General features: G+C 44.0%; 1 protein-coding gene across 1 annotated transcript in view; it reads left to right on the top strand.

Moving 5' to 3' along the window:
- The window catches only part of ANTXR1 (ANTXR cell adhesion molecule 1), a 251,881-nt gene that overhangs the window by 164,111 nt on the left and 74,056 nt on the right, over positions 1-13,714 (top strand). The window contains exon 14 of the mRNA XM_061155147.1: positions 4,934-4,975. Within this exon, the coding sequence (XP_061011130.1) occupies positions 4,934-4,975 (42 nt within the window). The remainder of the gene's footprint in view (positions 1-4,933; positions 4,976-13,714) is intronic.

Here is a 13,714-nt window from a genome sequence, read left to right as displayed (position 1 = left end):
GATTCCAAATAAGAACAAACGCCACAAATTTGTTTTTCTGCTGCTCTCAGCATTATAGCCTTTTCTTCATCCATGGCACATGCTTCTAATCCCCTGTAAAGCAAATGATGGGCCCCATGAGTTCCATTGTCCTTTCTTTGTGTTCTTCAGTGTGGTCTCTGATGAAGCTCTTGGGTGTCCCTCTGTTTCCTTTGCTCTCAGGGTATCTTCTGTCTCTCACGTCTTCACGAATTCTACGGAAGCTTAAGATTTTCCTCCTTCCCTGAATCCCTGACTTCTTTAACCAGGACACACATTTGTGTTAAGGCTGCTATAGTAAATGCTTTAGTGAAGAAAAGTACACATGCTCACAAGTGTGATATGTAATTGCACTGCACAGGGGAAAACAGAAGTGAGAAAGCAGATGAGGTGTGTGTGTGAGAGAGAGTCTTGTGTATTTCTACCAGGTCACTACTGACAACTGGACAGCGTCTTCACATTCACCTGATAGCACTTGTTACACCCAATATGTTTGGCTCACATTTTTAAATGGTTAATGTTATATGAATTTTACCATAACCAAAAAAATCTAAAATATATACATGCATACTTAAGAGACAGTTCTGTTCCAGACCATCACAGACCAGCGTTCTCCCCAGTCCTGCCATGAAGATCAGACAAGTCCCTGAACCTCCTTCAGCTCCAAATATGCTTACAAATATGTCTGTTGAGCGATTTTCCTCTTAAACATTTCATTAAGGATCTCTTCACCCTTATCCATCTTCTCTTTGTCCCTCCTAATGAGGAAGGAGCTGACAAGCCCACCCAAAACCAAGAGGAAGCTCCAGATACCTTCTAAGAAGGGATGTGGCCCAAATCAAGCCCAAGTTTGGTAGTGCTCAGCAGCTTCTTGTGTGCATTCTTGTAAGAAATAAAGATCCTCCAGTCATACTAGTTAGAAGCCCAAAAATTATGCAATTAACTTTCAATTACATTTAAAAGTATGACAGAAAACCCTATAACGGAGACCTGCAGACGTGCAGACAAAGCAGGGAACACAGCGAGCGTTTAGGCAGAAGGCGCTCCCAGTGAGAAGCAGCCAGGTGCATGGAAGGAACAGGAAGGTGACAGGAGGCTGAAGGGCAGAAGTGAAGGGGAGGGAGGTGGAGAGGAGTGAGGTAGGAAAGTGGGGGGCCATGTCTTGCAGATCTTGTTGGGGCTAGGGCAGTCTGCATTTTATCCTGTGAGCCTGGGCCAGTCTGTGTGCAGCAAGGCGGCAGTGGGCTGTAGGCTTGAAGGCAATGCAGGCTGTTGCCCAATTGCTCCTCCAGGCCACTGGGCTCGGGCCCTCGGTCGGATGAGGTGGGGAGGGATGATGTGGCTGTGAGCTCAGAGCACTCCATTGGGTGGCCCAGGCGCTGGTCTTGGTATGAAGGTTTGGCTCACTCACAGGCAGCCCATCCAGCTTCAAGGCTTGGAGTAATCATATGACTTCAACTCAGCCTGCCTGGATCACACTTTGAGATGCTCTCTTGCCATCACTTCAGGATTGGGGGTGGGGGGCGGGTAGTGTTTAGGGGACAGAAGGCGGTGCTGGAGGCAATAGGAAGTCTTCATTCCCACTGAATACAGCCAGACACCCAACCCAGGAGGCCAGATGGAAGTGCTTAAATCCTGTCTACCTGAACATGATGGCATTTTTTCAGAGGCTCAGGTGGCCAGTTTACAAGTATGTCAGAGTGGAATCTAGATTATAGATTAGTCTGCTTTTGATTAACACTTAATAAATCTTGCATTTTGCTTTGTCTTTTGGGTTCCCCTTGGGACATTGTTGGCTGTAAAATTCAATAAATATCCAATAAGACACTGTGAACATCAGCTCACAGATGGGTTGGTCTGAGTGGTGGGCCACTTGGCTGATATCTGCACTTCCTGGCTGATGTCATGTGTTTAAACATATGTGGTAAAACACACTGCTGCTGACCCCTGTGAAGACCCTGGCCACTGTCAGGTGCCCTGGCCACTGTCTGAACACCAGCCTATCTCACTCATTTTATGAAGCTCTGGCTTGTAGGCTGCACCATCTGGAAATCACCATACATAGTCATTCAGTATATCTGGGACGGGGGGCGGAGAGGGGATGGCGGGCAGTGTTAAGTGAAACCTTCATTAAAGATGTGATAAAAGCAAGAGACAGCGACTATAAGAAAGGGAAAGGGGACTAATAATAGTATGCACCATCTATTGAGCACCCACCTGGTTTCAGAGCAAACATTATTGCTCACTGTGACTCAGTTCCTGCAAGGTTAGTGTTATTGCTCCCATTTCACAGAAGTGGACAGCGGAGGTCAAGGAGGTTCAGGGACTTGTCTGATCTTCACAGTCAGAAAGAGGCAGGTCTGGGGTTCACAAGTGACAACTATTCCATGCAGCAAGGGACAAGGCCGATTGCATTTTGAAGACAAAAGCCCAGCTGCTCTGCACCGAACCTCTGTTCACCTAGGGCACTCAGCAAGCACATAGCTCACAGCACTCTTGTCAACATCTGTCTGTGTTCCCAAGTCTCCTGCTCTCCTCCCACTCTCTTCCCTAAGACTGCCCTGAGAGAAGAGACGCATGCCAGATTGCTGTCCCCAGCTCCTCACTCCTCCTTCCATTTCCTATTTGAAAATCACCACTGCCTCTGGGACAATGGGAAGTCAGCATTGGGAGGTAATGACCCTCCTCAGAAATTTTTTTTTTAAGGAATTTGGAGCCAGTGTTAAGTGGGTGAGAAAAATCATGGCTTCGTACTTTACGAACACCTTCAGCAAGTTTCTCACAATGGCCAGGAAATGGAGGCAAATGCAACAATAGTTTGAAATAATCACCTCTGCCTCTTGATTAATTGAATATCATCCTTTTAGGGGAGTGAAGGCTCAGTCCCCTGGCTGGTGTTAGTAGAGCCTCAAGTGAGTGGCCTATCTCAGCAAGCAAAGATGACATTACAGATAGTAGTAGCATGGGTGGCAGCAGTGGGGATCAGAGCCCAAATGAGGTCCCAGAATAATCATCAAATGAAAGGTGGGATGTGCTTAGTAGGAGGGGCGGGGAGGAAGAGCTGCCTAGTAGGCAGCCTGCTCTGCAGCCAGTAGAGCTCTCCAACCAGATTAAGAAACTGGTCCCATGGAGAGCACCTGAGCACCCATCCACAAAGTGATTCAGGCCAGTGCTGATGCTAACACATCAAAAGATACATAATGACTTTTGTATCTACCAGAATTCTCAGAGGAAAAGGACTGCATGTTGGGGTCCCAACATTCTGATAATAACGTTTGGAGTATGAGAGGAGGGAGCCTTCGAGGGACGTGGTGGTTGTTCAGTCACTAAGCTGTGTCCCACTCTTTGCAACCCTATGGACTACAAGATGCCAGACTTCCCTGTCCTTCACTATCTCCTGGAGTTTGCTCAAATTCATGTCCATTGAGTCTGTGATGCTATCTAAACATCTCATCCTCTGCCACCTGCTTCCTCTTTTAACTTCAGTCTTTCCCATCATCAGGGTCTTTTCCAATGAGTTGCCTCTTCCCATCAGGTGGCCAAAGTATTAGAGCTTCAGCTTCAGTCTTCCCAATGAATAATCAGGGTTTATTTCCTTTAGGGTTGACTGGTTTGATCTCCTTGCTGTTCAAGGGACTCTCAAGAGTCTTCTCCAGTGCCACAGTTTGAAAAGCATCAGTTTGAAAAGCACAGTTTGAAAGCATCAATTCTTCAGTGTTCAGTCTTCTTTATGGTCCACCTCTCACATCCGTACATGAATACTGGAAAAACCATAACTTTGACTATATGGACTTTGTGAGCAAGTAGTGTCTCTGCTTTTTAACACACTGTCTAGGTTTGTCATAGCTTTTCTTCCAAGGAGCAAGCATCTTTTAATTTCATGGCTGCAGTCACTGCTGCAGTGATATTGGAGCCCAAGAAAATAAAATCTGCCATTGTTTCCACCTTTTCCCATCTATTTGCCGTGAAGTGATAGAACTGGATGCCGTGATCTTAGTTTTTTGAATGTTGAGTTTTAAGCCAGCTTTTTCACATGGTAGAGTCAGAGTGAATAATAGCCAAACTGCCTTGTAAAAAATTTTAAATAGAATTAACTAAAAGGTGGCAAGAGCTTTCCTTTTATGAATGGGGTGTACAAGTTGGAGATAAAAATGAGGACAGGTGGCTTACCGCCACCCCTCTGTCCTCCTTGCTTGTCCTTCTCCCATGTGTTACCTGTCCTCTCATTGGTTAGAAGCAGCTCCCAATTGCTTGCCTTCCCAAAGTGACCACACATCTCTCTTTAACCCAGATGATGCAGTATTTGCGGAGTCCAGTCTTAGAATATTGATCTGTAAATCTTTGTACCTCTTCAGTTTCAAGGCCCTGAAAGGAATCCCTGGTTACCCCTTCTTTGCTGCCTTCTGTTGGGAATCAGTCTGCCTGACTGTCACACCCTCCCTCCAAGAGTACCACCTGGGGCCAGCAACAGTCAATGGGATTGCCAACAGTCTGAGTGTGGTCCATACCTGACTGACCTCTGCAGCACTATCTTAACTTCTGTTGTGTACCATTTGTGTTAGACTTGCAGCGGTCTGGGTGGATTGGTGAATGAGTTGATGAGGGAATGACTAGATGAATAAATGAGTGAATACATTTGCAGGACAGTTACCTGGGGTAAGAGATGAAACTGTTACCTATGGAATATTTTTTTCTCTATACAAAACTAAAAGAGGCACAGTTGAGTGTGGAGCCCTCAGCTTGGGTCATGCTGTAATTACTGAGTTATTCTGCCCAGAAAGACATCTGCCTTGCTTGAACCCATTACGGTGGTAATTATGGCCACACCACCCAGGAACCTTTTGAAAGCAGGCCTCTTGGAAAGCAGGTGGCTGGAGATTTCTACTCATTTGTTCATTTTTTTTTTTCTTTTCAGATTATCAAGGAGGTCCCTCCACCCCCTGCTGAGGAAAGTGAGGTGAGTGACCAGGAGGGCTGGGTGGCGGGGTGGGACAGAGAGCTGACTGCTCTGGCCCCAGGCTCAGGCCCCCACAGAGCAGAACTACATCAGGCCCAGATTCCCACTGCATATAAAGCAGCAAAGAGGGAGGTCTTTGGCTCTTTCTTAACCAAGGATAAACAGGAACTGATCTGAACTGACAGCCGGAGGCACAATGGTTTTTGGAAGGTTTTCTCCCTGCAAGAAAAAATTGAAATGCGAACATAAATGGTTTTCTCAGTACAATTATTTGGAGCCCCAAGGTACTGCTTTTTCCTCCAAAACAGACACATGCTGGATCTCTTCTCCCTGAAGAGACAATGCTTTTTGTGTGTGGATCTGAGTGAATTTGCCACATTCTCCAAACAATCAGTGATTCTAGGAACAAACTGATGCTTAAGTATTACATTTTCCTTTAATTTAAAACAATGTTACCTAAAGACTTGCCAGGCAATAAAGAAAATATACTGGCACCCCGTCCAGTATGCTAGTATTCTGGCCTTGTATAGGATATTAGATCCTCATCATCGGAAAGGAGAAAAATGTCTTAGATTACGTCATAAATTGTCCAATAAGCAGATCTGGTCATGTGTGGCCTAGAGGCGTTAAAGGCTAATGGTGACAGGGAGCATCCCTGGGGAGCAGTGCCTGCCCAGAGCCTTTCCTGGTCCTCTGATTACTCCTGGGATAGCTGGCTTCCCTCAATGTGGCATTCATAAATTTAGAAGCCAGAGTACAGGTCTGCAAACTTAGTGGCTTCCAAAGAGATATCAGTGAGGTTTCCAGTTCATTTTCCTTAATCCCTAAGGTAGGTTGCATGCAAAGTGAGCACCACCCCCTCACCATCCCTCTTCCCAATGCCTTTGTCAAGTTTCCTTCATACAGAAAAAGAGATAATGATTAAAATTCCATGTGGCTCTTATATCCTGAACTATAAGCTTGTAAGCTAAGGGATTTAATAACTGCAGTCAATTAAAGCGCATCTTGTTGGAATGCTAACTTTCTGCCCAGAAATCAGTGGAGGAAATTACATTGCTGTGCACAGCTAAGGGAGGGGAAAAAAAACTCTCCTGACATCCACAAAAGCCTCTTCTTAATCCTTCAAGAGAAAGCACCGTGGCTAGCTCCCCCAGTTCCAATTTGGCTGTGGTTCTATTGTGTGCAGCTGTGTCTTATACTCCCTGAGAAAAATAGGGCAAGAAACTCTCGATGAGGTTGCTCTGTTTGCCCTGAGGTGAAGAATGTTCCCTTTACTCATCATGTTCAATTAGCGGAGTTATTACCCTTTCTTCTGCTGCTGGCTCTGCATTTGCCTTTGGAAGGTGACGTGGCAGCCACCATGGCCAAAATCCACAAAGGGTCTTAGGTCCAAGACTGTGGGGTATGGTTGACCCCCAGGCCCCAGCATCTAGCGTAGGACTCCATGCACAAAATAAATGCAATAAGTATTTGTACAGTGAAGTCCTACAATTCTGGAGGAAAAAAATAAAGCCCAAGTCAGTAAATCACCAAGAAAGAATAGCTAAAAGCAAGAGAAGACAAGTAGTTGAATTTTTCCAGTTTCATCCAATATTGTTATGGGAGTCATACTTTCACCTCTAGAAGGCAGACCTGAAACACAGTGACAACCTGGGGACCCTTGAGACCTAGCAGGCTGTGTTAGACCTATAGGAGCGTCCATGCTGGCCAGGGCAGGCTAAAGGGGGCGCTGATTCTCCGGACATGCATGCTGGCCCTGATTGCTCCTTGGCCCTGTGAGCTCAGCAGCCCTCATCTCCTTCCTAATGTGTTTTGGCAGAAAAAAAGAAAATAATCATAAAAAAGAAATCCCACAGAAACAGTGATGTAACCCAGCCCATGAAAGTATTTTACACAAAGCCCTGAATCACAGTCCGAACCTAGACAACCTTCTCCACTCTAGCTCCCTGTGTTCAAATCCCACCAGCCCTTCAAGGACAGCTCCTGTGCTGTAATTTCCTTTCACCACAACTAATTTCTCCTTTCTCTGTATTCCCAGGGTATTTTATTGACATTTTCCTTCTGCATCAAAGTTTAAGATTATTAGCTATACTTGAAGGTCAGGATCTATATCTAATTGATCTTTGATTTATCCCCAAAGGATTTACAATATCTGACATTAATAGCCAAATGAGGTTAAACGCTGTCTGCCATATATATGAACAAGTATCAATTATCCAAACTTCCATCAGCTCTATAAGCATCATATCCTAAAGGTGATAAATATACTGAGAAAATGAACACAACTTTATAATGAACTCTCAGTTATCCTCTTTATTCTTGTTGTTGTTCAGTCACTAAGTCATGGCCGACTCTCTGTGACCCCATGGACTGCAACACGCTAGGCTTCCCTATCCTTCACTATCTCCTGGAGTTGGCTCAAACTCACGTCCATTGAGTCGGTGATGCTATCTCAACATATCATCCTCTGTCGCCCCCTTCTCCTTTTCCTTCAATCTTTCCCAGCATCAGGGTCTTTTCCAATGAGTCAGCTCTTCATATCAGGTGGCTAAAGTATTGGAGCTTTGGCTTCAGCATCTGTCCTCCCAATGAATATTCAAGGTTTATTTCTTTTAGAATTGACTGGTTTGATCTCCTTGCTGTCCAGAGGACTCTCAAGAGTCTTCTCCAGCACCACGACTCAAAAGCATCAATTCTTTGGCACTCAGCCTTCTTTATGGTCCAACTCTCACATCTGTACATGACTCCTGGAAAGACCATAGCTTTGACTATATGGACCTTTATTGGCAAAGTGATGTCTTTGCTTCTTAATATGCTGTCTAGGTTTGTCATAGCTTATTCAACAAACCTCTGTCCATAGTTCTTCAGACACTCTACCAGATCTAGTCCCTTTAATCTATTAATCACTTCTACTGTATAATCATAAAGGATTTCATTTAGGTCATACCTGAATAGCCTAGTGGTTTTCCTTACTTTCTTCAATTTAAGCCTGAATTTTTCAATAAGGAGCTCATGACCTGAGCCACAGTCAACTCCAGGTCTTAGCTGTATAGAGCTGCTGCTTCTTCAGCTATGAAGAATATAATCAATCTGATTTTGGTATAGACCATTTGATGATGTCCATGTGTAGAGTCAACACTTGTGTTGTTGGAAAAGGGTGTTTGCTATGACCAGTGTATTCTCATGACAGAACTCTGTTAGCCTTTGCCCTGCTTCATTTTGTACTCCAAGGCCAGACTTGCCTGTTACTTCATATCTCTTGATTTCCTGTTTTTGCATTCCAATCGCCTATGATGAAAAGGACATCTTTTTTTAATGTTAGTTCTAGAAGGTCTTAAGGTCTTCATAGAACCAGCCAACTTCAGCTTCTTCGACATCAGTGGTTGGGGCGTAGACTTGGATTACTGTGATGTTGAATGGTTTGCCTTGGAAAAGAACCAAGATCATTCTGTCATTTTTGAGACTGCACCCAAGTACTATGTTTTGTACTCTTTTGTTAATTATGAGGGCTACTCCATTTCTTCTAAGGGATTCTTGCCCACAGCAGTAGATATTGTGGTCATCTGAATTAAATTCACCCACTCCCATCCATTTTAGTTCACTGATTCCTAAAATGTTGATGTTCACTCTTGCCATCTTCTGCTTGGCCATGTCCAGTTTACCTTGGTTCATGTACCTAACATTCCAGGTTCCTATGCGATATTGTTCTTTACAGCATCAGACTTTACTCTCACCACCAGACACACCCACAGCTGAGCATTGTTTTTGCTTTGGCCTAGCCACTTCATTCTTTCTGGTGCTATAGATTCCGAGCAACTGACAGTTATTTCTCTGTGTATAAAGACAAGACAAAGAAAAATTACCTGAAATTTCAAGATCTCCACAAAAACAAGAAAAGTAAATTTTAGCAACTAAGAAGAGTATTTCCTGGGTTAAGGGTCTTCCCTAATTGTCAATAGACTAAGGACTCCTCACTGTCTCTAGTTATTCCAAATAATTGGCAGTTTATGGAAGAATCAATAATGGAGTACTTCACCTGCTAATTTAGTTCTAAAGGTCATCACCCTCCATGCATTTTCTGACTGTTTGAGAGGGAGAGGGACATGTGTTGAGTGAACTGACACTGTGTGAGCACCCAATTAATAATAAGCACCTGGCTTTAAATGATGAATTTATTTCCAGGTTTATCATCCTGCTCATTGATGCTAATGATTTCTATGTGGCAAGAATTTCTTGGATGGGAAAACTGGGCTACAGAAAAATTAAACAACATGTCTTGTTGTTTTGAACTCCCTAACAGCAGCAGACCTGGTCCCTCTCACAGCTGTGTCTACACAAACAGCCAGACTAGCATCCTACTGTGGAGGGGTGAAGAGCCAAGTTTCTGCCAGGCATCTTTTTTTTCAGTGGACATATGACACATCTGATACACACATGCACAAATACACCCTTACATACACACATGTCTGCTCTAATCAGAAGTCCTAGAACAGACCCAAATTCAGTCTTCTATATTCAGTAGTTTAAAAAAATAAACACACAATTGCTTTAAAAAGTGCACACACAATTCTTTACTGAAAAACACAGGACAGTCATTGTGTTAATCATTACGTGTATGTAAACAAATAGGATGGTACCAAAACATATCGATTAAGTCAACTGGGATTTTTTTTTTTTGTACTTACACAGAGGAGTTGATGAATTTTGTTGACTCACCAGTTCTTTTGAGGAATTCATCTCCAAGACAGACATTGAAGCTGACTTCTCTGGCTTATCCCCAGAGACGTCCGAAGACACAGTAGTCAGAGCTACTTAAGGTCGGGCCTCCAGAGCCTCTCAGACCTGGGAGATTCTATGGCTTCTGTCCTTTATTTCATATCATCATCCTCACAAAACTTACTCTTCTATAAATGTAAACAATCTCATTGACAGTTGCATTCTATTTTTCTCAAAATAGAACATGTTGCAGTGGAGGCACAGCTACAGTCATCTAAGTGAGTGAAGGAAGGAATGGACAAATATAGGGCCCTTGTTTGGGGGCACGTAGGGTTTATCATAAGGTTTTAAGATGTGCAATAGTTCAAAGAACTTTTTAATGAATTCAAAGGCTGGTTTAAAACTATTTCCTTGGGCTCCATTCTGTTTCAGTTATGTTTTCCCTTCTATAGATGGGTCCTAGTGCTACCCATAGTGAATTGGAAATTGAGAGCCTATTTAGGCCAAAATGGCCATTTGGTTCTTCTGCCAAATGGATATCAAAGAAGCAGGAATGTTAAAGAACTCGTAGACTGAGTCTCAGAGGGCCACCATGGCACAACTCTAGGGGGCGCTATTCACATCATGGTTTGCATGAGGAATGAGGGATCCCCAGAATCAGTAATCTCACCCCTTTCCTTGCTGGTTTGCTTAATAACTGACTAGGAGGTCAATATTTGTTGAGTGAGTGAAAGTCAATACAAGGAACCATGGCAAACACAGAAGGGAGCACTGAATTCCCTGGGAAATCAGGGAGTTCTTCATGGAATAGGTTACATTTGAGCAATATCTTAAAAGATGGGTAAAAGAAGCAGGAGAAGTTTGTTTCAAGCATATGGAACTGTGAATGTTGAAGCATGGAGCTATATAAAAGCCTAGCACGATTGGAAAGATGGAAAAAGTGCAGCGCATGCAGACAGCAGAGGACTAAACCAGTCATGGCCTCCCAAATGTGTGCATCAGACTTCTATTTTTCAGCTCTTTCTTGTCCAGGTCTGCCTGGATGAACAGGTCAGAACAGGCCTCCCTATCTGAGTCATGTGCTGCCACTCGTGTTACCCAAGCATCAGCCAACTGGATGTCTGGGGTCACCACATCCTTCAAAATTTAAACAAAACTTCCGCTAATGGAAAACCAGCATCCCTTCCTAATCTCTGCGGTTGCTCCAGGCACCACTGCCTCCTACTACTTGCTTCTTCTGCGTTATCTCCTCTTCTTCCTTTGCTGGATACCATCTAACAAATCAGATCCCTCTATTCCCCAAAGACACAACTGGCACAAAGCCATCTGCGTAGGAAGTTTTACTGAAGGTTCAAAAGTACCAGTGGGTTACAATACAGTGCAGCCAATTAAACAGAGTATTAAACAGCCCCTTCTTTTTTGTTTTTTTTTTTCTTTTTTTTTTTAATTTTTTTAACACCAAAAACATTTTGTATTGGGGTATAGCCAACGTGCAATGTTGTGATAGTTTCAGGGGAACAGTGAAGGGACTCAGCCATCCGTGTACATGTATACCATCCCTGCCATTCCATTCCTGCAAGGTTCTCCTGGCCCCCTTCTCTGGTGGCACCTGGCAGTTTCCTGGAGTTCAGTTCCATTCTTCTGCTCATCTTCTGCTGACTGCCCACAAACCCCTGATTCCTATGGCTTTGCTGACACAAAGCAGTTCTGCTCATTCAGTCTGTACTCCATTTATCATAGGGGATCTCTGTACTGGTGATTTTTCCCTTCCCTGCTACATCCTTAAAGGGCAGTGTGAGAGGGACTTCCCCCAAAGCCCTGCTATTTAATTAGAGGTAGAGACTCACCTCAGGTGCTGCCAATTCTGTCAGTGAAATTGCTGAGGACTATCTATGATTTTATTTCATCAATTTTTGGCCAAATGAAAGAAAGAAAAAAAAAAAAACACCACATCAAAAATTCCCTTCTCTTCTGAAGATTGCAAAACTCTTCCGTCTCTAGAATGTGTAAACAGAGCCATAGTAACTGAAGGGAAATTCTGACTCTCCCGTTGGTCAATCCTTGGGCCTCTGTGTTGTCTTTTGCTGTTGTTTGAGTTTGGCCCACAAGCTCAGGTCAGGGGGTTAAGGGCAGGCTTGGTTGTATCAAGAGCGCGTGGAGTGGATTGCCGTCTAGGCATTTCCTGTATGGGATGCAGGACCTACACACGCGCAGAAGGCCAGCACAATTTGGGTACCCGGCAACCGCGGAGGCATAGAGCCCAGGGGCGGGAAGAGATAGGGGGAAGGGCAGCTATGCGTGTAACTATAGGGGGAATACCCGACAAGGCAAGCCAGATCAGAACTCCACTCCACTGGTCTCTTCATTTCTCTGGGTCCGGCTATCCTCTTCTGTGCAGTGAAAAATCCCAATTATATGGTCATCTGTGCTCCTGTCATTTAAAAAATTAGGAGACTCATGAGACCCTTTCAGTGCCCTAATGAATAGAGCAGCTTTATTCTTGGAATTTCATACATTCTCCGTGCTGCTATGTTCAGTTAAGTCCTTGACCGGGCATGCCCAGGGTTTTGGAAGCCATGTTTCATGTATGACACAGACACATCTAGTGGTGAAGTTTAAACATATCAGGTTCCTGGTTGACATCATAAACTTTCTGAAATTGTAAGGTGAGATACTGTGAGCTATAGTATTTTCTTGCTGGTGTCCTTTTTGTTTGTTTTTATTTATTATTTTGGCACATGTAGTCAGAAGTCTTAGCAGGTACAAGTGGTGAGAAGTAGAAAACTGCATTTACTTGAAAGCATCAAATGATTGGAAAAGCAAAACACAAAAGGCCAAAACCTAGAATTTTGTCAACACAGAGAAACAGTCAAACAAGAGTGTGGCTGCCTGGGCTCAAATCCAGCTCTGCCACATCGAAGCTGGTGACTAAGTCACTTAACCTCTCTATTCCTCCTCTGTAGTGGGTGTGATAGCACCACCTACATCACTGGCTGGTTGAGAGATGACTGGGTTGATATGTGTCAAGCACTCGGAAGGGTGACCAGCACATACATGTTAAAGGCTACATAAATTCAGCTGTGTTATCACGAATTCGATGCTGACAATTATTGAGCACCTACCGTGTGCCAGGCTCTGTGCAAGATTTAGAATACAAGGGTCGTCAACAGGACCCACTGCGCCTTCAGGGCACACAGCCCCACGTCCAAGGAGGACAGGTTCATTTCACACACACACACACACACACACACACACACACACACGCAGACTGGCCCGTTCTGGTCAGCTGCCTGAATGTGATCACTGTCCTTTAGATACATTAATTTTTAAACAGAAGCCTGCCCATCAGAAGCACAGAAGGTCACCTTGAAGGTCTTAACGTGTTGTGTTCCTGCTTTGCTTTGTCACCTCTGGCTCTGACCTCTCTTCTGCGGACCCTTGCATGTACCCGGTCCCATGCCTGCCCCTTCCCACACAGAAGTGGCCTGACATGGGATTCCACTCTGCCTCCCCAAATGCCTCCAACCCAAGGCTGTGGGAGGTGAGCTTGTTCTGAGCACATTAATCTGTTTTGCAGACTTTCCTTACCCCAAAGGGAAATTATGCCACCACCCTCTAGCCCATCCAGGACTGTCGATGGTGACTTTTTCTCCCCACAACAGGAATTAGCACCAAGATAAAGAAGAGTTTTGCTAAGTATCCCTCCCTTATCCCTCCCTTTTCCACCCATAAGCTTACAAGTTCCTCTTGTTTTCTCCCTTCATCTTAAAAAGCATTGTAAATGCTAACTTCCTGTCAGTAAGCTAAGTTGCAGACACCTAGTTAACTGCTTTATTTGAATCATCTTGTTATTTATTTGTAAATTCAGCAGATAATTCTTGGGCATCTACCACTTACTAGGTGCTGTTCTAAAAGCTGAGACTGCAATGGTAACTATGACAAATAAACATAAGCTTTCTTGAAACTTCCATTGCAGTGTGGAGAGACAGACAATAAATAAATAGCAAGTCATGTGTGTGCTCT

The sequence above is a fragment of the Dama dama genome, chromosome 11, assembly GCF_033118175.1.
Source record: "Dama dama isolate Ldn47 chromosome 11, ASM3311817v1, whole genome shotgun sequence".
In the NCBI taxonomy this organism is placed as follows: Eukaryota; Metazoa; Chordata; class Mammalia; order Artiodactyla; family Cervidae; genus Dama; species Dama dama.
The sequence above is the reverse complement of the archived record's forward strand: the minus strand, read 5'-3'. Positions and strand labels throughout refer to the sequence as shown.